Here is a 25,174-nt window from a genome sequence, read left to right as displayed (position 1 = left end):
TAGGGTATTTAGTCTATGTTCTGTGTCTATTAAATTTTTCTTACGAATAGACGTCGAAAAAATATATCATAGAAGATGGTGTTATTGTTATGTAATGATATTAATCTCTGAAATCTCTATTTTGGCGAGCATTGTTTATTACTACCAGTTAAACATAAATTATATATATATATATGCAACTCAGGAATAAAGGTTAAGCCCGATTAGTTTAATATTGATTTAAGACAACAATGAGCTGTAGGTACAAGACGGTATCGTTCCATTGGATCTATTGGGAATTTACTTTATGTATTTAATTACTACTACGCTGTGGCTGTGAAATTAGTAAGACTGATACTATTTGGAGGTCAAAAAGATATTATTGGAAACGTAAAGAAATAAGGACCGATCGTGTAAATTAATTTAATTCATATTATATCGTCCAATGAAACTTATAAATAGCTACCTATATTTACGGGTTTATTATTACTAAACGAAAAAGCGTGAGCAACACAAAGCTTGATCCAAGACTGACTCCCCAACAAAGACATTTAAGATATTCGCGAGTGAACAGTAATATTAAAATGACCTGGACTGCTCAAAGGGAGTAAGACAAAGGGTTCAAAGTCCATCGGTGGAAAGATTGTGATTAAACCCTCTCCCCATACACTAACAAATTAATAAATAAAACATTTTTACTAAAATATATCAAATAGTGGTTAATATAAATCGATTTATTTCCAACACACAAATATACAATATTCTTCAAACTATAAATAGAAAATTAAACTAAATTTAACTACACGATTAAATATAATTTAAAGACCTTTTATGCTGACAGCATTTCCTTACTGTATTGCGATACTTATTCGTTGAGAGGAAAGCAGCAGCTCTGCTCAATGGTACTAACCACCGGTTGTTAGATACCAGGCCATAAACTCCAAAAAAAAAAAAAAAAAAACCACCGGTTGTTAATTATATTTTTCACAAATAATAAGCGTCACCAGTTTTAGACTGACATTCGATTTAGGTATAATTATGGAAATACATAGTAAGCTTAATTCGTACCGAGATTATTTTATTTTATTTGTTTTCTAAACTAATATATAACAAGTATAACAGAAACTATCACCAATATAGTCTTCCGTTGAACCCTCCCAGCGCGACCCGTTTAAAGATTCAACATAGCCGCGGGCGAGCGGCCACTCGGACCCCTTTGAAGATATTCGCCTTCATTAGCACGGGTCCGCTCGACCCCGCGGGGACTTCGCTCGACGTAATTGCAAAACACGCGTTCGAGTTGTATCCGAGCTTTGGGAATCTCCTTACTGCTAGTTGAAGTTTGCTTATTATATTTGAATAGTGCACGCTTGTTAAATATTCTATTATAGCATGTTAACATAGCCTTTGACTAGTTAGAACTGGGGAAGTGGTATTTGTCGACCGTCAGTTGTGACGTCACTTGAATTTCCAGTGTAAATGGTTGATTCATACACATTTTAAAGTGGTCTCAAATACTATCACGATTATAATTAGTTTTCGTGAACTGTGTTGGCCTAGTGGCTTCAGCGTATGACTCTTATAACCTCTGGGGGTTGTAGGTTCGATCCCCGTCTATGCACCAATGGACTTTCTGTCTATGTGCGCATTTTAATTGCGCTCTAACGGCGAAGGAAAACATCGTGAGGAAACCGGCTTGCTTTAGACTCAAAAAGTTGGCGTGTGTCAGGCACATGAGGCTAATCACTTGCCTATTAGATTGACAAATGAGCATCAAACAGAAATTTGAGGCCCAAATCTAAAAAAAGATTGTGGTGCCACTGATGTTTTTATAATTAGTTTTCGCGTAATTAAATAACATAGTGTTTCTATAAACATAACACATTCATAAATAAATTATATTATTTAAATTTCAAACGTATATAACACAGAATTTGCGTAAAGGCTTAATTTGTTTCATAATGTAGGCATGTTGGACAAAGATAACTTTTTAACTGTATCTCGTGACGTTACCGCAATACTGACTTTTTACTAGCCATTAATTTAAGCAGAGTTAAAAGGCTCTAGCATAATCCTTATTTTACTATCGTCCGAATCCCCACATCGGTATCAAGTGGGCAAATAAAGAAGGAAACAACTTAGATGGAGTAGAGCCGGACCGCGTTCGCGACTAATTAACCCCACCCGTCCCACGTGGGGTGGAACCCCCGTCAACGATGGGGGGTTGACCCGGAGTAAAAAATATGCGACTGCCCCCGCGAGACGATGCGACCGCTTTTAAGAATTCCGCGCACCGAGTGCAGGCTTATTGAGCTCGTGTGTTTTAATAGTTCTTGCTTCTTTTGCTTTACGTTTTAATTCGCTTATTTTTGTCAAGTTGGTTCTGTCACTGCGTTATTTAAAGACTTCGTTTTAGTTGAGGAAATATTTTAAACTTGGTATCAAAATATAACGTAGACAGAGATTTAATTTAATTCAACTTGGCAATAAAATATTAACAAACCAGACATTTTCCAAGGTAAACAAATAAACAATGTCATTTTTGCCATACATACAAACTACAGGAACTTACAAAAGATTATCTTAATTCTCTAATTGCCCTCAAATTATTTAGATATGTAACGAAGATAAAAAACTTGTTATGATCGTGTTCTATAGTCTATTGTAGTTGTCTTTGACTTGGCTCTAGTGTGTTCATGTCACGTGGTATCTGTGGAAATGCTTAATAATTCCTATAATACAACTTAAGTCGTTAATAATACGCCTGTTACAATCCAGCTTTCGTGTTGAAATGATTAATTTACTATATTTAATAATAAATAGATAAAAAACTTGTTATGATCGTGTTCTATAGTCTATTGTAGTTGTCTCTGCCTTGGCTCACGTGATATCTGTGGAAATACTAAATAATTCCTATAATACAACTTAAGTCGTTAATAATACGCCTGTTACAATCCAGCTTTCGTGTTGAAATGATCAATTAACTATATTTAAAGAGGCACGCTGGCATTTGAACGAGTCGTTTTCTAATGGCTATTAAAAGCGCGGGTTATGTGGGTCCATAGAAAAAGTCCCTTGGTGCTGAGTCGCAGTGAACCGTAAACCTTTCGTGGGGGTTGATCGATTTACGACCTATTTACGATCACGTCAAGGGCCGCGGATACACTGCAGGTGCGTTCACTCATTATTTTTCTGCTTTAGGTTTTCCCAGTAATAACTTTTAATAGAATCGCATTCTTTTAGTACTTATGAGATGTGTAATAATATAAGTAAGCAACTTATCTTTATGTTGCTATTTAAATTGGCGTTTTGTTACGCAATTTTTCTTGTGGATGTGAAATAGTGTTATCAGTATTCTTATTCCAGATTGGCTTTTCTATACGAAATTGTTGTACAAATATGGATAATTTATTTTATTTTATTTATTGAGAAAAATTCACAGCTTATAACTAATTACCTACTAATTATAAAGTTCTTTTTACGCCATTAAACAAATCTTTACTTTAATTAAGTAATTAATAATTAAATGGATTGTTAACAATTAAGTCATTTCAGTGTAACTATGTATTATATTTAATTATAATAATTTATTTATTAAAGCAGTAAATTTTTATATGGTTATTAATGTTTTAGTAACAATATTGTCGTAAGTATTATATTAGTAGGTAACTATGACGATAACGTCCTTGAAGTGAAAGTTATGAATACAAATTTAGGAGCAGTGTTGGCCTAGTGGCTTCAGATTGCAACTCTCATGCATGAGTTCGTAGGTTTGTTCCCCGGCTGTGCATCAAAGGACTTTCTGTCTATGTGTGCATTTAACATTCGCTCGAACGGTGAAGGAAAACATCGTTAGGAAACCGGCTTGCCTTAGACTCAAAAAGTCAACACAGGAGGCTGATCACCTACTTGCCTATTAGATTGACAAATCATGAAACAGGTAAAGAAATCTAAGGCCTAGACCTAAAAAGGTTGTAGCGCCACTGATTTATTTATTTTAAAAATTATTTTTCAGTCATCGTTCAAGACAAATATTTCTTTCGTCACAAAACTGTTGATACTTAAGGATATCTTAAGGAATGCGTAGTAAAACAATCTTTTAACGTTGCGAGAAACTGTAATTTATAACCGAGGACACGGTTAACCGTTTTAACGACAAAAGGTGCGTGTAACATTATACAGGCGAAGTGAAGGGAAAAACATTGCATGTTGCGGTCAGCGGGACCCGCGGGCGGAAGCGTTGTCGCGATGCGCCCGCGCCGCCGTGGGAGGCGGGCGCGGGGGAGGGGAAAGGGCAGACAGGATGCGGTCACGCACGTTCGCGAGATTTTATCGAACACCGCAGCCGTGACTCGTCAGGGCAACATCACGCGATATTGATAGAAAACCGCGACATTGTTAGTGATGTGTAGTACCGATAAATGCCGGTATAATCGATAATACAGGTATAATGTTTAGGCTGGAAGAAAAATCTATCAATTTCTAAGGAGAATCCATAGAGTCCAATAAACATATTATCAATGATATATGTGGGGTCTCTCTGCATCTTCTACCGCATTGACCATGGAGAGCGTTTAGAGGAGTTGTTCGGATTAATACCAGCAGTGTTTCATCATAGAACGTCAATGCAGAATACAAAATATAACCTTGAGATCCGTGGTTCCACAACGCTGAAAGACTGGCATTGAGTGTCCATAGGCGGTACCACTTAACATCAGATGGGACTCCTGCGGCCTGCCCGTTTGCCGCGTGCCATAAAGAAAAATATAACAAGTTACTTCTAGGAAGTAACATAGTATGGGCCTCAGATGTGAAACTTCATCATATAAACAATACACTTTGATTTAACTTTTTTAGAAAAAGTCTTCATTATTTTCGTAACTATTAATAATAATTGTCTGTGGGTTTTGTTATTTAATAATACATACACAATTTGTTTATTATACGCCGTTAAGTTGACTTTGTTTATATGGATCAAGAAAATGGTTAAATATAGATTTTTGGTTCGTAGGTGTATTATACATGGGGGCGAATTTTGCCTTGAAAATATCTAATTTTCTTATGATGTTTTTGAACAAGTGTTATAGGTACATAGTTGTAGATCGGCAGGCTCTGAAAGGGTTTTTTGCCGACGGTCGGCCGTCGTGAAAGTCGGTTTGAATAAAATCTGTAATAATGTCGCATCACTAAAGCTAAGCGGTGAAGCGAAAGGCGCAGATGGGAAACACGTCCCGACCCCCCGCAGGTACACTGCACGATTTGATGCGTGTGCGCAATGGTCTTATTCGCGTAAGAAAATTTTATCGAAATCGCAACTTATTAACTACGATAGAATCTATTAAATAGCTACTACTCTAGCTATATCTGGGGTAGCTTTACGTGTAGTCTTGATTGTTTGGGTTCGACTCGGGTGAAAAGATTTTTTCGGGTAGGCACAAGGCTGATACATACTTGTCATAATTATTAATGAAAGAGATAATAAATAGCGAACTTTGACTGACGGTGGGTGTCTTCCCTGAAAGACACGACTTCAAATTGTTGAGAAAAGAGCATTCTCCATCCTCAAAGGCCGCCAACGCACTATGTCCATGGGCTGCGATGACTGCCCTTTTTGGGCGTCCCATAGGCTACATTTTAGGCAGACAATGTTTGTTCGTAGTACTTCAAACGTACACTTTCCGTGAAGTGAAGTAATCTGTGAATCTTGTGCACTTCCTCCAACGTGGAAATTTGTGGCTAATATAATAAGTTTGCATAAGTCAAAAATCGTCTTCGGTCACGCGAATAACTGCCGATACACGGCACCTGTTAAGAAATTGCTCTGTAATTTCGCCACATCGACGTGTAATGATTTTAAGCCATTGGCTAAAGTGTTTGTAGCCTGATATGTGCCGAGATCAATTTAGCTAATAATTCGCTGCGGCTTTCCACTATTAATAATTATAATAGCCTATTATTTCAGATACTTTTACATTAAAATACATTTCAGTATATTTCCGCCCATTTAGTTCTATGTGCCCTATTTCTGTCTGCCCTGTGCGCCTCTCTGCCATGTACCAACCTGCTGTTTCTTTAATGTGGTCTATCCACCTTCTAAATTGTCTTCCTCTTTTGTACCAGTTTAACACATTGTTGCTCCACTGTTCTGTTCCTTTTGCCATGTTTCCCGCCAGTCGGTTTATTTATTTTCATTGTGACATGATGGTATACTCTTTTTTGTTTATTACCATCTAATATATAAAATTCTCGTGTCACAGTTTTCGTTGCCATACTCCTCCGAAACGGCTTGACCGATTTTGATGAATTTTTTTGTGCTTATCCGGTATCTATGAGAATCGGCCAACATCTATTTTTCATCCCCCTAAATGTTAGGGGTAGTCCAGCCCTAAATTTTATTTTTTATTTTTTAGACAAAATTTTTAATTTCTATTTTTTTATGATACTACATACAAAAATACATACAATCCTCAATTGTCAGCCCTCTACTATCAACCCCTATTTTTTATTTTAAATGATATACATGGCAAAACGACGTTTGCCGGTTCAGCTAGTTTAAATATATACCTATATAGCGTATTAAGAGAAAATTTGTACTACTTTTGACTGATTTCTAGATCTCAAAACACTCTTTGAAACCCCGATCATTCGAAGACATAGATTAAGAGAATTTTAAAAAAGCTTATAGTAATATATATTCATCTGTGAAAGCAAAGTACGCAGCACAATTTTCTAGTGTCTTATTCATTAACATTCATAAGTTAAATGCCACGAAAGTTATTGCAGTAAACTTTGCGTCCAATTTCAGTGACGTAGAACATAAAATATCCTGTAATGACACCTGTTGCTTCCTCCCCCTCTGGGGGGGTTGTAACAAAACATCCGGAATGGGACAGCTAAGTGAGTCAACGAAACATTAAAAAGTATTTATTTGCAATTTCGTTCCGCTTCAATAGTTCAATATAGGAACTAATATTACGAGTAATTCTATTAATCACGGATATATCAAACGGATATTCATGGATTGGGTTATAGGTTTTTTAATTGCCTGCCTGGTTACATATGAATTGATTGATGAACGTAAAAATTGCTTTTATCAATAATATTCAAAGTTTTACCATGCAAAAATAATGAACACTAATTTGGGAAGTATTGCTGTTAATTATGATTTTTCAAAAAAGATCTATGTACAGAGGACGGTGCTTGTCAATTGTCATTCATTTTGTTTAAATGTTACCTCAACAATTGCGAGGGAAATTCAAATTAAGAAACAAAATGTCAAAGATAATGATGTCATGATCAAGATGTCAATGGGTACAAATTTTTACTAAAAACCTATTTGAATTTACTTTTACATATTTTAATTTCATATTACGAGTATATTTCGAGAAGTACGCTAACGTTTTATAAGTTTATTTAATTGTCATGTTAAATAATTGTATATACAATAGACATTTTACTAATACTCTCTATAAATATAATTTTAGTTTACATAACGTATAGGTTATCTTTGTTTTATTCTAAGATTCAGAAACGAGAGCTAGCGCTAAACCTCGTTTCTCAATCTTTCCCTCAGAGTCCCTAGGCGCTACATAAGACTCTTGTATATCAAAAACGTATTAGATAACATAAGGTCGTTTTACTTCGCGCTAAATCTCTACAGAAATGCTAAACATGATAAACACGGTCCTTTATAACGCCGCGTAAGAAAATAGCTAAAATATGTGCGTTACCTCGCAACATCAAATTAGTGTTGCACGCACGCGAATCGATATCGCGTGATTATCGAGAATAATGTTGAGACTGCTCCCACGGCTGGACCCTTCTGAACCCCACGTCCAATTCAGCTGTGAAGGGACACGGCTGATTAGATGTTTACAAAAAACAGACACGTACACTAATGTTTACTAATGTGGTTCAACTAGTTTTAATGAAACGATGCGATGTTTACGATACAAATAGATTTCATAAAAAATGTTTTTTTTTGTCACAGATCTCAATGGTTTATCGTAATTTAAAATGCAATCTGTGTTATAAGTGAAAAGTTTTTATTAAAAATGCTCATAAAGTTTTGAATTAATCTCTATCAATTGCTCAATATTATTTTGAGGCAAGTTTTCGTTATTTCAAACTGGTTACGGAATATTTGAATCATCTGAATAATTTACTGAGTTAAGAATAGCCATACCGATCCTTGCATTTACATAATTGACCATTAGCAAGTTTTTGTTTATAGTTTCGAGGGCAAGGAAAATTATGAGGAATATGATTAGTTTTAGTTAGTGGCGATGTTCTTAAAACTTAACTGGAACTAAGCAATCAAACCATAAACATAAAAGCAACAAGATAAGCTAAAGGGGACGTAAGCCGCTGTAGCTCATCAATAAAGGCCCAAGCGAAATTCCATCTCGAATATCTTCGGCCCCCGTTTGTACGTAAACACGCAAAATCCCTCTAAAGGTACGCCGCGGTCTCTAGACATGTGCGGGACATAAATTTGGCGAGCGTTACGTAGGTACAGGCCGGCCGCTATGTGCCGCAATACATAAGGAGTAGCTATGTACGAAGCAACACGGGCGTCACTTATCCGCGCGGAGGATGCGGTGGTCGTCCGATCACCCCCTAGCAACCCCCTGGTTGCCCCCACACCCCCTCGCGATTCATTAAGTCGGGCGCGGCCGACGCGGCGGACGCGTCGCGGAGTCTCCGTGAATTCAAATTAGAGCCAGCTCGGACGTCGTGTAGTAGGGATTGAATTGCTTTTCTATGAAGTTATCGATACTACGAGTATAAATTATTGTTATGAATGACTTTATTGCTTAGATTTAATTTAAACGTCGTTATGACTTAAATTAAACGAACATGCTAACAAATAAATAAAGTACTGTCATTTTGATAATCATAGCCATGTGATTATTATAAATTATTTATTTATTTTTGTGAGTACATAATTTTTAGGCATGATCTTATATTAAAAGCATGGCTTTAGAAGCTGACATAACGAATAATAAATACTGAAATATGTAATTAAATTAGTAAGCTATTGACTCAAGTTAAGTTAAAAAATGTTAAATAGAAACAGACACAATAATCTTTAAGCACAAAGCAACTAATATAATATAGTTTATAATAGTTGACTATACACACAAAACTGTGAGTAAATAAATCGTTCTAAGGTATAATAGCGATTAAAATTAAAATTTCGACTAAAACCTTAATAAAAAATAAAACCGAAAAGTATCGATATATCCTACAAAGTGAAACATCACTGTTGCCCCTTTGTCTCGACAAGACAGACGCGCTCATAGCGGGTGGGGGCCGCACGTGCCGGACGGAAGTCGCAGGGCCAGAGCACCACGCTAAATGATTCAAAACTCGCCCGGACCTGCAAGATTTATGCCTTTACCCGCTGCCGACTAGATTAAAGATGTCGCACCTTTATCGATATACCTTTAGATATTGTCTCTGCACAAAGACATCGTTTAACATTACGATCTATCTCTCTCTTCAGTCAGTAGCTTATCTGAGCGTCGTGGTCAGCAAGGAAGCTGGAGCAGACAATCTGGTTCCACCGGTTTCTGACCAGCGCCTCTCTTATGTCGTTTTGAGGACAATGAATATTTCACTTGATCGGTCCATCTGGTTGGTGAACGGCCACGAGATCTTTTGCCTTTTTTCTACACTTTGTTACCTTATACAAAAACATACATACATCAATACTAATGAACTAGCTTAACTTAAGATTTAAAAAAATCAGTGGCGCTACAACCTTTTTAGTTCTGGGCCTCAGATTTCTGTATCTGTTTTATGATCATTTGTCAATCTAATAGGCAAGTAATCAGCCTCCTGTGCCTGACGCACGACCGTCGAGTTGTTGAGTCTAAGCCGGTTTCCTCGCGATGTTTTCCTTCACCGTTCACTTCACACTTCAAAGTCGATTGGTGCACAGCCGGTGATCGAACCTACGACCTCCGGGAGTCATGAGTCGCACGCTGAAGCCACTAGGCTAACACTGCGCAGGACACACAAAAAAACTGATACGTAAAACTAACCTAATTTACCAAACGGATATTTAACATAAAGGCCGATTTACATTATCTTAGTGTTTAGGAGAGTGCTTTAGTACAACTTGAAAGGCAAGTTCTTTAGCGTAGCGTTTACTAAAGCAAGTAGCGTTTACATGTTTCAACTAAAGTACTATCCTAAAGCACTCTCCTAAACACTAAGATAATGTAAATCGGCCTTAAGAAAGTGTCTAATACTTACAGACTCTATTAAGGAGATTACACTTTGTCCTTGTGTACTTTTTTTTTGCCACTTACCACTGGTGGGTTATAACCAATCATACACAATTTTCAAGCTATAAATAATGATGATATACTCTAAATTTTGTTTGATGATGAATGAAACTACAATGTGTTGCTGAAATTATTATAGAAACAAAATTTAAAGTTTGTTATCACATAAAAGTTCTTCAAAACAATTATTTTAATGTAATTCCTACAAAATCTAAAATGTTCAAAAAAATGCATCTAGTAAAAATTCAAATGACAAGCCAAAACTCGCGTCTTTTACAGACTAACAAACTCTTAATATTACAAATTTAATAACACATAATAAATTATTATTTAATAACATATTTATTACTGTATCTTTCATGTTAAACAAATATACTGTAGATTGCTCACTGAACATTATCTCTTTAACTTTATTCTCCATGAAGAAGCAACATTATACTAGCATCTATCATAACAAAAAAGACAACACATGATCTAAGAAGTATCTCTTCTATTGTTGACAAAGTTTTCAAAGAAAGTAAAACAGATAGACTCTCACATTAAAAGTTTTCTTCGCTCCGACTGCAAAGTTTGAGTTAGTTGGCGACGGCCAATATGCAAATGTGAACTTTCCCTCTTTTACGTTTGAACGGGAGTTGCACTTGGCCGATTTACGACCCTTCAGCGTTCAATTGAAATTCACGAGCCTTGCAATACTTGTGTATTAGGTATATCTAATGCCTATAATACTGTTTATTTGTTTTAACGTTTTGAGCGCGCGATGAATTAATATGCATTTGAATATTGATATTTATTTGTTTATTGCTTATTCATATATATTTTTGAAATTAAACTTCAAACGTATGCTCAGTATTTGGTCTATTAAATTAACATTACTGAGCAGTGTTGGCCTAGTGGCTTCAGCGTGCGACTCTCATCCCTGAGGTCGTAGGTTCGATCCCTGGCTGTGCACCAATGGACTTTCTTTCTATGTGCGCATTTAACATTTGCTCGAACGGTGAAGGAATACATCGTGAGGAAACCGACATGTCTTAGACACAAAAAGTCGACGGCGTGTGTCAGGCACTCATGGAGGCTGATCACTTACTCGCCTATTAGATTTAAAAAAAATGATTATGAAACAGAATCAGGAATATGAGGCCAAACCTTAACAGGTTGTAGCGCCACTGTTTTTTTTTAAACTAATATTATTAGTTACAATAGTATTAATTAAATATAACTGTCTTTATTTGGATTATTATACTCTACCCAGCTGATTAGGTGAAAATAGTTTCGAGTGTATCAATAAGGAAACATTCATGTAATAAATGATGAGAAACACTGATCTTTAGCTAGTTAAATTTGGTATAGATGAGACCTTTGACTCGGTTCTAGGTATACACTTCTGACCAAAGTATCTGCACTTCAGATAATACCGGTGCTATCACCGGAGTAATTAACGTGATTGCGGCCGTCTCCTACACTGAAACAGGGTACTAGGCCTTGCTAAGATTCATTGTGCAATAGCCCCGAATAGCCTTTGCTAAATACGAGGTTCGCTCGAGTATCAAAGCAATCTGGGTGGAGGTCCGAGGCACAATTCTGGCCTGCTCCTTGCGCATATTGCATGCACGTACCAATGAAGTTTGCTTTGTAGGCGGTAATCTGCGGGGGTGTATCGGTGTAGGGTGGTGGGTGGCGGGTTATGTACACACGAGCCTGAGGCGTCGAGGTAGGCAAATGGCCGGCGAGGCGGGCGCGTAGGCCGAGATCTCGGGCGATATCGATCCGCGGCCGGTCGACGCTCGCGGCCTCTCGTCGCCACGGACACCGCGGCGGGAGGGCGGCGCCAAGTGACAAAAACACTCCTTTGTTTGATGCCACGTAGACTGCGGACGGTAGCTTGAAACTAACTTTACAAAGATCAAGACTTAACTTGTGTTTCACTAGTATTCTTATGTGTTATGTTTAGGACAAGATATATTTTAAGTACAATTGTTCATGAAAACAAAGTTTGTTAGTAAATGTATAGGGAAAGAATGATGAAAAACAAAAGTAATAATCGATAAAAAAAGCATAAGAACATCACTAGCTCACGTCGCGACCGCGCGGCGTCCGACGGGGTGGTGCAAATCACTCGCGCGGACTGCCGTTCTTCGAGGGCATTTGTGTTGCGAACGTTTACTTGGATTGTAATTGTCGATAAAATAAAAAAGGCGCCCATTTTGCACTTTTCGCTTTTTGCTGTGAACATATGATTGCAAAGGTAATGTTGCCATCAAAACTATCGATAGGGCGATTAATAATTATGTTACTATTTAAAATGCATAAATTATTATTTTTAATGTCAATTAATTGTCCTGTTATAGTTAAAAGAACAAAGAAACAGGAAGGCAAAGACCTTCAACCATCTGTCAAACTCCTATGTATAACCGTATGACGAGTTAATAATCTTGCTTATGTTGACTCAGAATTATTAGCCTACCTATTGATACTAATAAACATGCAAAGCGCACACAATATATGAATAAAATCTTATTTTATGATCTTGTCCGAAAATAGAAAAATCAATAATAATTAATAATAAATTAATCACTGTTCTTACTGCCAAATAATGTAAATCGGTATACGATATGTCATAATGATTTTCTTAAAACTTATCGATAGTCGATAAAGTACATCACGTCATGTTCAATTAGAGAACGCAGCAGTCAGCGATCTCGCATGAGTGGCATCTGTGCCACCCTCCGGTCGATACTTATTACCGAGTCTCGAGTATCGATAACGATATGCGCCGCATCTCTAGAGTCATGTGCCTCAAAATAACAATGTATATATATATGTATACGTATGTATGCAAGTGAATAAATCTTATATATGCAAAAATTTACCCTTTAAGTTACGGTATGGAGGCAGACACATTTCTGCGTGTTTAATTGATGAGGTAATCTATACATCCCTAATTAAGTTTACTTTCTTTTTTTTTATTTGGACCACAAAATTTATTTAGTAGAGCCGTCCCTACAACATCAAACACGACCCGAAAATCAAGTACAAAAAAAAGTTGATAAAGTTTGTTTTCACTTTGAGTAATCAATGTACCATATACACTTATTAGTAATCTTACCGCTAACATAAAACAACATTTCGACGATATACAAAGGCAAAACAGATAAATAATATATATTAAACAGAAAACATAAGTATATTAATAGACAAAAAGATAAAAATAAAAGAAAACTGAAATTTAACTTTAAACAAATGACAATTAATACTTATTTCAAAGAAAGAACTAAATTGTTACTGCTAAACTAAGTCAGTCTTCCCGGACAATTGTGAGTATCTTGTCGCATAAGGAGGGATTCTTAGAGAAATTAACGACAACAAATATCTATCCGCCCATTAAGAATATCGTGCAAAAATAATAAGTCTTGCTGACTCCGCCGACATTCTAATGAGTCTAAATTAAAATATATACAAAAGGAACGTGTCATAAATATGGATAAATTGATATGAGGTACCAAGCCATTACGACCGCAAGTTTGTGAAAAGTTGACTACCACGTAATTAAACATTACTGTACATAGAAGGTGACGAGGGGATACACAGAATCAGTCGCGACACAGAATAAAAAAGTAAAAGATAGACCTATGTGTAGATGCTATGTAGATAACATTTATAAGTCCAAGGAATCGAGAATGTATTCTTTAAATACTTATGTGACAAACGAGCCTGCAGCTCAGGTAGCAATCACAACCCATTGACGTCCACAATATCCAACGGGTCTTCAAAAAAGAAGAGAATGAGTTATAACTTTACTTGGCTTTGCATTCGTTTACGTCTGCCACTAGTAATGCATGAGTATAAATGGCGCAGACATTGCACAAAAACATTTGACACATCGATTGGACAAAAAGCTTGGCGTTTCATCTGGTCGACTACTGGTCTTTTCATTGCTAATTTATAAAAATAATAAATGTACTGAGGTAGAAAACAACTTTGGTGAAATATATATAAGTTAAGAAATTGCTAGTTTTATATTATACTAGCGGATCCGAAAGACGTTGTTCTGTACAGTGTACACACATCTTATCAATGTAAATCATTCTCGACTTTACTTAAACACACACAAAATGTCACCAAAGTCTGTCCAGCCGTATAGGAGTTTAATAAGAAACACATGCACAGAAGATTTACATCTATACCAACTGTATAGCGCCGCCATCTGCCGGGCTGATTTGTGAATCTAAACCTTCCAAAGCGCCACACAAACGCACACAAAAAAATCATTCAAGTCCAGCCGTTTAAGAAGAGTTCAGTGACATACACACGTACAGTAGAATTAGATATGTATTTAAAGATATTATAAGTCATATTTTAGCATAATATGTTATTACGTTCACATACAAAAGCCTAGCTTACACCCATTATAAAAACATCCAAAAGGAAGTATATAACAGCCTAAATGCTGAATATTTCCTAACAAAAATTATGTATTTCCACCTCAAAAATATCTTCCTTAGATGATATTTACTATAATTACTCATCTTATATAGCAATTAAGCTATAAAAATAATTAAAACGTCATTCAAATAAATTATAACACCTCCAAACCCACCAAAACGACAGAACTTATTGTCAAAGAATTTTTTTTGTTTCTCGTAATAAATTTATCGACTAGTCAAGGATAACGGGGACATCACTAAAACGCCGGGCGTCTTGCTCGAAATACCAATAACGCTTGGTCAAGCGCAACTCAAAGCGTGGAACGTACGGTCTAATTTGCGCTTGCAATGTATTCTGGGACAAAGGAATATACACCTTATGTACATGGTACGGCCGTTAAGATCCTCTGAATTACGCACGGTCCCGTAAATGCTTTTGTATGAGTTTGTAACTGTCTTGTAGACGAATACGTGCTAGAATTATTTTACTACATGGTACTGCAGCGAAGTTACAAATCTATGCTAGAAATATATCTAACTAACCAATAATTGGGAGTTTAAAAACGCTTTAATAAATATTTCGTTAATTAATTAAGCATCAATTAGTGTCGTTTCTGTAATATTAACCTACCAAAGAGATAATTGACTTATCTTTATGATACACAGAGTCGAGACTTAGCAAATTGTGGTAATATATTATAATTCGTAGCTCATATCGTCACAATATTAAAAAAAAAAATATCGTCTAGACTAGAGCGCTGTTAAATATGTAAAACTTGATACAGAAAAAATATTTTGACAGCTCCGGAAAATATATTTAAATTTAATTGACATTCTAGCTCAGGCTCTGACATTCTTGCTCAGGATCTTACCCATTTTTTTAAACGCATTGTTATGTGTCTATCTGATTAGACTAATCCGCTGTTTTGCTTCTAATTTTAAATGTATTTTTATGTTTTGCAACATTTATCTATGTTTATCGTAATTGTCATATATTTTAGAAAAGATAGCTTGTAACATATTCTGTAGAGATAGCATTATGTATGATCTGGTGAACTTTTATAAATACTCTAAATAGCTGTAAGATATTTTATTTAAATAGTTCGGAACCATCTATCTAGTATCTACAAATATGTAATTAAGTTCGGATGGACATACACAACACAAATATTGTGTGAATAATTTTGAAACAAGTTTATTAAGTCTATGTAATCAAATTTGATGTATTACAGTAATTGTTGAAATATGAATTTATTTAATTTCAATTCATTTCGTATTAATGAGTTTGTGTATTTGCGTTTAAAAGCGCAGGCTCCGGAAGTATATAAAGCTTATTATTTACTTTATAATTATTACATTAAGAACTATGAATATCACGCTACGAGGGTATAATCGCGGGGCACTTTTTTTTTAAAGAACCCCTGTATACATTCTCATTGCAGAGGTCTCACGATTGCGTGACCTTAAGAATTGGTACACTCTTTTCTTGAAGGATTTCTTAAAATTAAATATTCAGCTTTAAAAGATCATAGGTATATATCATACGCAAGCCCTTAAATCATAAAAAATAGTTAATACGTGTATTCGCAAAAGAAAATTGTTAAGTGAAAGTGTGGAAAAGTTGCGAGTTAAAAGTGAAAGTTGGGAAAAGTTCCGTAGCCCGACTTTGTTTCCACAACTTTTGATTCAATTTATAGGGCAGGGGTGGGGTGGCAACACCCACTTGTTATTATATTATCGTAAACGACTCACCTTTTATGAAGCTCCTTATAATCGTGTATTTAAATAGAACTTCTTTGGAGGATACAAATTTACTAACTATGTTTTGAGAAATTATTTCCGTGTGCACTAAAATGTTGTCATGAGAATTACATAATTATTATCGCTGTTTCTATTATTTACGTTACATTTTGTATTATTTCAGGTTTAGGATAGGAGATTGATTGAAAGAATGAAAAATATATTCGCATAATTCAATTTGATATTCAGGTCAAATTTATTATTATTCTTCTTAAGTTTAATATTTAAAAGGACTTGTTCGTTTTTTTCTTGTGATACATAGGGAGTGCTTTGGAAATTTAGTTTTTATTTTAACAAATGAAGGCCTTAGCTTAGGTCCGTCTGTCTAGGTATATAACAACACTATATTATACTGTACAATAACCTAGCTAAATAAACATACATAAAAACTACCGAACAGATGAGTGCTTTTCATCTTAAGATAGTGTTTAATGTATTATGGATTATATTATGTAAAGTTACTATTATTGTTGAATATGTATGACGGATCTTTACGCATTAAATATGTCAAAATGCACGAAATCTGCTTGTGCGAAGCTGGCGGACGAAACTAGTTTGAAATTAGTCAATTTAATACTGAAAAATTTAATTCCTTTTTTTATATTTTGTTTTAAAGTAGATAAGCTTTATTATGCTATTGATTATTAAATTAAAACAACAAACAAAAACTTCTTTATAAGCTAAAATTAAGGAACTATTCAAAGCAATGTTTTCTATGCGCGCCATCTATTATACACTACAAGAACTAACTTGTAAATTAGACTGACGACTCAAGAGCAACGTTCTTAGCTAACAGTGTAGAGGGCGCTTTAATAAAAACAAATGAAAACCAGTGCTGCAACCCTTGTCCCTTAGTTTTGGGCAGATTTCTGTATCTAGCATCGTATGAACGTATAGTTATTCTAGTACATAGTAAGTATTTTTATTTCCAGCCAGAACGAATAATGTCACCATACACAGCGATAATAAGACGGAGTGGTAATCCTTTCGAGCTGGCTCACGTGTTAGTGTCATGGCTGGTGGGAGCTGGCTACGACGCATATGTAGTAGTGGGTTGCGCTAAACGAGATCTATGCTTGGCCGTGCGATATAGATCACTGTGTCCAGAGATACCAGATGAAACTGAGGTTAGTAAATAATTAGAAGAGACGGTCTAATTCTCACATCGTCTTCGTCTATAGAACGGCTGCTTCGCTGGTCTATGGTGCCCTTATGTTTAAGGAATATGTCTTACTTTCTTAGTCCCGCAAATCCAAAGCTCTTTATTGAAAAATATGTCAGGTACAGTGTAATCCCCGTTAACGTCAAACCCCTTAAAGCGTCGAAATCACTCGGTTGGTTTAGCTTACCTTCCATACAATGATGGACTCTACAAAGCATTACACCCACATAACGACAACTAAATAATAAAAAGTATTTTTTAAGTTGCCAAAATTATGTGTATGTTCTTTTGTCGCTTTATTGTCCTAGCCCGTAATAAACTCGACTGTCGCCATCATACGTCCCGAACTTTTTAAGAAATCCATTCTTTTGTTTACAAACTGGGATTGCTTGCACGTGCCTTATCACGAAGATGCCTCAATATCGCAAGATATGAATAAAACAAGTAATAGACTATACGCAATAGCATTCATATAAGAATTGTTTTTTTATGTAATAACTGACACCAGTCTGAAATAAACGTTTTCTTTTTCTAATACCGATTTTTCTTCTTTCTGTTTATCGACAACTCATTTTAAAAAAAATTTTGCTCGACTTCTCAAAATGCAAGACTCATAACCATTATGTGTCCATGTGGAAACATACTATTTTATGCAGGTTATTGAAGAGCCACCGCCACCAGAGGAAGAGCCGCGGTACCGATTAGTACCTCTACCAGATATGACATCAAAATATTGCCGGGACATGGATACAAAGGCAGCCGAGAAGCGACAAGCTGAATTAGACAAGGCGGAGAATGCACGGCTGAAAAAAATTGCGGTAAGATTGTGAAAAAATTGTAATATTTCGTTATTTAATTTATATAAATAAAATTATATCGCTAATTAATTTGTTATTACTAAATTTTAACTTCAAAAGGACTGAATAAAATCTATTTATAATTCTTTTGTTGTGTTTCTTTACAATTAAATCCAAAATGTAATTCAAATGTAGGGAGATTCAGCAATTCAATGTGTGTATGTTTTTAACTTTTAGTGTTCTTAACGAAACCAGCCAGTAATTTTTAGATGTTAAAATAAAGAATTATTCATGACGTGTAACTAGACAGTATGATCTATTAAATACTTCAGGAACTTGAGAAACCACCGGACGATCCGATAGACGGCTGGCGTACTCACGCCTGGGTCCTTATATTGCCAGGGTTCAAGGGTATTGAGGAGCCCTTCTTCATAGAACCCAGCGAGGGGAAGGACCACCCGATCAGCGCACCACAGTACCAAAAGCTGGATAGTGTATATAATCATGAGAATTACTATGTAAGTTTGTTAAAAAATTCACATAAGGGTATTCTAAAAAAAATTAATTTGAATTATTATATATCTTTGTACCCCTAGTAATGTTGGCCTATTGCTTCAGCGTCCGACTCTCATCCTTGAGTTCGTAGGTTCAATCCCCAGCTGTACACTAATGGACTTTCTGTCTTGCGCATTTAATATTCGCTCGAACGGTGAAGGAAAACATCGTGAGGAAACCGGCTTGCCTTTGTCGCAAAAAGTCGACGGCGTATGTCAAGCACAGGGTCCTGATCACTGAGATTGACATGATCATGAAACAGATACATGATTCTGAGACCCAGACCTAAAAAGGTTGTAGGGCCACTGGTTAATTTATATATCTTTGTACCAGAAATATTACAATCCGTGAGAGATGAAGCAGTTATAAAGAGTACAAGCATGGAAATGAAAGCAACTCTTGCGTTAATACATTTAAATAATTATTTACTAATAGTTTATTAATAATACTGTTCTTACGTGAATGCAAAGGTGAATCTGCAAGGTTGCGACGAAGGCCTGGGATCTTTGAACTACGATCTAGGAGATATAAGTTGTTGGGAGCACATGCTTGCCGGCGAGCCGAACTATCGACGACAGTTTGTTGGCATTGACCTCGCGGATAAGAAGACGGCCTATGATACTGAGAAGCACATGTGTGTGCCCGCCAGCTGGGTTGAGAAGTTGGATGTAACCGCTGACAGTTTGTTGACATTTAAACCTTTATAGTTATAGTTAACCTAGTTCGTAATACATGTGTGTTGGTCTATTTTTAGAGGAGTTTGTTTGTGTTCTTGTCTTACAATTAAGCCGGAAAATGGACGCTAAGAATCAACTTCCCGGGATGATTTATTTGTGACATCTTAAATGGTGTTTAACATATGAATTATGTTAAGCATCGATTAAATTAAAAACAATATATTTTAGATTATGAGCAACGCTACCCCGGCAGCCATAAGGTGATCCATTACAAGAAGGTATTACTCGAGAAATTCGCTCCATACTCTGAAAGGGACGGAATTATCAAGAGAATCAAGATATTTGACGACTACGCGCTTACTGTTCCTTTATTGACGTAAGGTTTTTTACTCCTAACAACCTTCGAAGGTTTATAGTAGAAATAGTAAACCCCCTTATAACACGGCATTGTTATAACGCATTTTCATATTATGCGCAGTCCAATGCGCGTAATACAACTAAGTAAAAAATACATGAATTTTTACTATGATTATTTTTAGCATTTACACGATAGGGTCTTTATTAATTCTTACATGAAATGTTAATGGCTCGTTCCATCTAAATAAAGTTCCAACATCAACCCATTTCTATACAATTTCATTTAAATAATACACAATAACTATAAACAAAGTACCAATTTAGCGCTTTTCCTGTGATACTATTTCAGATATGAATGGTACAAGCACAGAGTTGATAAAATGGAGACAATGAAGATGGATCATCTCAGCAAAGAAATACGGGAGACATTCAGTGTTGGAAGAAGAGATAACTTAATAAGTAACTAGTTTGGTAGCTCACGCTAAAATTTACTATCCTAATAAGCAATATCTTTTCTTTGTGATTTTGTATTCAATCAAAAATCATGACTAAAGAGTATGTTCTAAGTGGATCATGACATGCTCGTGATTTTATGTTTCTTTTGGTTAATAAACTAATAAGAAAAGGTAATTTAATGGACATTAAGGTGGGTCAACTACAGACGGAATATGTTCGCATGTTAGCTAATCTGTAATTCACTGACAGAGTGTACTACACTTATAATTAAAAAAAAACAGTTCTATAGTAAACAATTGTCTATTACAAATAATAGTCTGTGTCTGTTTTTTCTATTACTCTGTGAAGACATCTTAATATATATATTTCTTGTGTGCGTGTGTATGTGACTGAACTCCTCCTAAACGACTGGACCGATTTTGATGAAATTTTTTGTGTGTGTTCAAGGGGATCTGGGAATGGTTTAGATTCACAAATCAGCCCGGCAGGTGGCGCTGCAGTCGGTACTTTCATACTTTAATATCCTAATGGCTTGAAATATCGTGCAGGACAACGTCTGTGGGCTCCACTAGTTTATATATACATATATACATTTTCAGAGCACACATACTCATTGGAAGCCCCAATAGTATCCGTGGAGGGCGAAAGGACTCTAGAATTCAACTACTATGCGAGACTTGATCATCTCACGAAGCTAGTTTGCACGACAAGAACATTTGACGAATATTATACGAAAAGAATTGATAGGTATCAGTGAACAAGATTTTAATAATCCATTAATCCGTCTAATAATAAAAAAAAAAATTAGTAGCCTAAACCTTGCTTTTGAATTATCTAAATGAGGTATAAAGATTTTTTTAAAAGAATACATAAAAAATTTAATAAGATTAAACTTAACCAACATGTGTATTTATTTAATTCAAATATATGAGAAAAATAACTCTCTATCAGGCTAGAGTCACGGAAGATAACCTACTCGGAGCCGACAAAAGCAGAACCGAAACGTCAAGTCAAAGATATCATAGAGACCTATTCTAGAAACTACGATATACCATCGAAAGACGACATTTGGAAAAAAATATTTCACCTCCCGGAAGAAACTATTGAACTGCTCTACCATTACGATTATAATTTCGTGACAAATAACACGAGACACTTTTTAAAACCGAATCTGGCTGAGACTGGTGGAAAGATTCTGTTTTATCCGGATAAAACGTCCGGATACATTGTAAGTTATATTGCAATATAAAAAGCCGATAGTATATTAGTAGTTCCGATTTATTGTAAAGTGTTGTTTTGTTATTAAAGGTGTTATGTTTTATATATAACATTTTAATTTACCAGCAATCACAATTGTCCAGCATGTTCAAACTAATCACATCTTCGTAATATTTATTATTTCCTTAAAAGATCAAAACTATTTATTTAGTACCATGATGAAAATATTACATTGTGTTATGTAATCGATTAAGAATTAATGAATTACTTAATGTGGAAAATGGTGTAGGTAATGGTTGCAGCTCCTTACAAACATTGTGTAAAACAAAAAACTTGGCGATTAAAAAGAGTGGCGGAGAGTTTATTGCCAGTTCTTCTCTTTCGTTCTACGCCCTTGATTAACGTTCATAAGTGTACTACATTGTGTTACCTATATGAATAAATGATTTTGATTTCATTTGATTGAATGATCATAGTAATTTGTAACTGTACTGTAACTTTATTATCGTAATTTCATCATTGTTCTGCAAGCTACAAAACGAGATCTTTTTAAATACATTTCTAAAAAAAGATGTATACTCTTACAGGCCGACCCGTGCGCTAAACAACCTCGACCATTAGACGTGTATTACGCTCTTTGTGACAACATGGAGTGGGAGAACAAGTCACGGAAACACATCCGCGATAGAGAGACAGATATAAATGGATATTTAAAGCAAAGACATAAAGAATTAACCGAGCCAATGTTGGTGGTAGCTCTCTTTGATACTGAAAGAAATGAGGCCGCTAAGAAGGGATGGAAAGAACAGGTAAGATACTAAGACTAGATAGCGTTCTCTTAGTCACATCGTAAATCTTGGATTTTGATGTAGTCGTACATATAAACGTTAAATAGACAGTAAGGTTACATTACTTCAAATATTTTTTATGAATATATGTAACTAGACTCCACAAAAAGAACCAGCGTTTCGAAAAGAATTATTAAATCGTAACTACGTAAAAATGTATTTCGTTAACATTAAAAAAAAATATAAATTCTAGGAAGCCCAAAAGGCAGAGGTAACAGAACGTGAAAAGGAAGCGGAAATAGATCCATTGGCACCGTACTTGGCTCGGATGTTTGGGTCTGGTCATGGAAGTGGAGCGCCGCTCACAATCAAAGAGGCTACACTGATTAGGGAACAGTGTGTCAACGATTTTAGAGCTAAACAATTGGCCAGGCAAAACCTTGTTCAGGAAAGATTTGATACGGTAATAGAATTAATAAGACTGTTTCTCCTATAATATTAAGCGTAAATTGAGTGTTCTTTATATTTTTTTTGCTAAAAAAATTATTCACAGTTAGCTCGTGCTCGTTTGTTGGTGTGTGTAATCATTCTTTTAAAAATATGACTGCTATCTGTGATATTAAAAAAAACTATTAATTATTCCACAGATTCCATCCTACAATATACTAAAATTTCGCTTTATTTTACAGCTCAATGGAGAGTATAAAGCAAAGAGACTATGGTATCTCGCAAACCAGTTTATTTTGACCCCTGAGAAGGAGAGCGCCTATTTTGCTGCAAGGTTTGATTTTTTAATAAATCAGTTTTAGAATTAGAAGTACCCAGAAGATCGTTTGTGCCTTTGAATTAGGTACTTGGTCTAAAGATTGCGCTCTAATAAATTATTGCCCTCCTTGTCAATATCGATAATCTTTTGAGGTTGGATTTTCGTAAGTGTCTGCCACGGTGAATAAGAATGGTACATATATAATAATTGTCTTATTTGTCAGAAAAATAGTGTCCCAATAGTCAGTGGCGTAACTATACCATCTGGGGCCCGTAGCAAATCTTCTTTCAGGGCAATTATGATGATGGGGCCCTATCAATAAAAATCGTCCTTACTCAGTTTAATTTTAATTAACTTCGAGATTTTCAGTGTACTCAATTACACGTTATAACGTGTCCCACTAATGCCCATAGGCATCCTCCATTGGGCTAGCGGGAATGGTCTGTAGTCCCTTCAGACCATTCCCGCTAGCCCAATGCGTATTGGAGACTTCACATTCATCCATAGAACATAATATGTCTTGGGCAGAATATTTTTAGAGGCATATTTTGCCAGCCCTGCCCTATTGTTACGCCACTGCCAATAGCGCTAACGACTAAATTTTCAGAAAGCGGACGTCAATAGCATTTAACGACAGATTTTGGAAGTAGGTTTAGTGCTCGTTCAGACACAGCGGGAACCGCGCGATTGTCAGATCGTGCGGTTTGAACCGCAAAAATGGCGACTGTTCAGACAGTGGCGGTTAGTTAGCGATCAGTTTCAAGATGGAAGTCGAAGAGTAACTAACGTGTCAGTGGTTGATACAGAAAATAAAGAAAAGGCAGATTCAGAGAGGATCTTAAGAGGATAGTAACACTATATCCCAATTTAAGAATGTTTGAGCGAATTTTTTTTGACTATTTGAGAATGTCAATAAAATCTTTTGATGAACTCATTGAACTAATCAGGTAAGATATTTCAAGCTCTGAATCACATATCAGGGCAAGCGTGTTATCAGAAGAAAAACTCTACACTTCATCAATAAATAACTCACGGTGCTCTTGTTATGACGTGTTAATCGCGCGGTGCCCGCAATGCTAATGAACGCTGAGTAAGATCTTCATAGTAATAGAACCGCGCGGAAGTATCGCGATTCTATTTTCTGGCGGTTGGGTTGCGGAAACCGCGCGGTTTTAATAACTCATACAAATAAGACCCGCGCGATTTCCATGCGATTTTGAAATCGCGCGGTTCCCGCCGTGTCTGAACGAGCAATAATAGCATAAATTGCGTCTATGTGTGAAGTTAGTCGTTTAGTGCAGCCTAATATCTAATGATTAGATTCATATTTATTAGGTAAATTTCTTTTAGTGCTGAACTGGCCTTCAAAGTCCACACTCTTGAGGTCCGACTTACACGACACAAAGACCTTTCGGCTCCTCGGTTTCAGTACATGGAAGAGTACTTGTCTAAGCACCCGCTCCTTAGAGAATATAACAGGATGAGACTTTATTATAGACTTAAATAGTTTATTTGTTGATGTTTATATAGAATTTACTTTATAAAATAAATGCTTTTATTTTATTGTTTTATTAATAAGTTCTTATGTACTTATATAAATACTTATATGAATAAAGAAGCACTGATATCCTTTTTTCATAACAGTGTCAAGTGTCAACGCAATTTGACAGTGACAAATTAGTTGAGTCAAAATCGATTTAATATTGTGGAATCCGTAGCGATAGATTCAATAAGTAGGTATTTTTTTGCTCCTCGATACTTATATGACCCTGGTAGCCGAAATTTTTGGCCGAAATAAGTATATGTATATATATATACATATATATATATACCTTAAATATTAATATATAAATATACAAATACATATTGTATGCATATTACACATAGTGAATAAAAAACC

General features: G+C 35.7%; 1 protein-coding gene across 3 annotated transcripts in view; it reads left to right on the top strand.

Annotated features, from left to right (window-relative positions):
- Nucleotides 1-24,835, top strand: part of LOC125054384 (dynein regulatory complex subunit 7) — a 124,164-nt gene extending 99,329 nt beyond the window's left edge. Inside the window, exons 1-13 of one of the 3 annotated variants that reach the window (XM_047656242.1) lie at nt 2,950-3,150; nt 17,431-17,625; nt 18,317-18,478; nt 18,790-18,975; nt 19,483-19,693; nt 19,918-20,065; nt 20,396-20,505; nt 21,102-21,249; nt 21,454-21,730; nt 22,308-22,529; nt 22,762-22,971; nt 23,198-23,289; nt 24,625-24,835. In XM_047656242.1, coding sequence (XP_047512198.1) covers nt 17,443-17,625; nt 18,317-18,478; nt 18,790-18,975; nt 19,483-19,693; nt 19,918-20,065; nt 20,396-20,505; nt 21,102-21,249; nt 21,454-21,730; nt 22,308-22,529; nt 22,762-22,971; nt 23,198-23,289; nt 24,625-24,781 — 2,106 coding nt within the window. In that variant the 5' untranslated portion in view covers nt 2,950-3,150; nt 17,431-17,442 and the 3' untranslated portion in view covers nt 24,782-24,835. Of the gene's footprint in view, nt 1-2,949; nt 3,151-4,261; nt 4,425-17,430; nt 17,626-18,316; nt 18,479-18,789; nt 18,976-19,482; nt 19,694-19,917; nt 20,066-20,395; nt 20,506-21,101; nt 21,250-21,453; nt 21,731-22,307; nt 22,530-22,761; nt 22,972-23,197; nt 23,290-24,624 lie in introns of those variants that run through there. The other 2 variants (XM_047656243.1, XM_047656241.1) reach the window with 2 other exon arrangements.
- Nucleotides 24,836-25,174: the final 339 nt, after the last annotated feature.

Source organism: Pieris napi, chromosome 12 (assembly GCF_905475465.1).
Source record: "Pieris napi chromosome 12, ilPieNapi1.2, whole genome shotgun sequence".
In the NCBI taxonomy this organism is placed as follows: domain Eukaryota; kingdom Metazoa; phylum Arthropoda; class Insecta; order Lepidoptera; family Pieridae; genus Pieris; species Pieris napi.
This window is presented reverse-complemented; position numbering and strand designations above follow the sequence as displayed.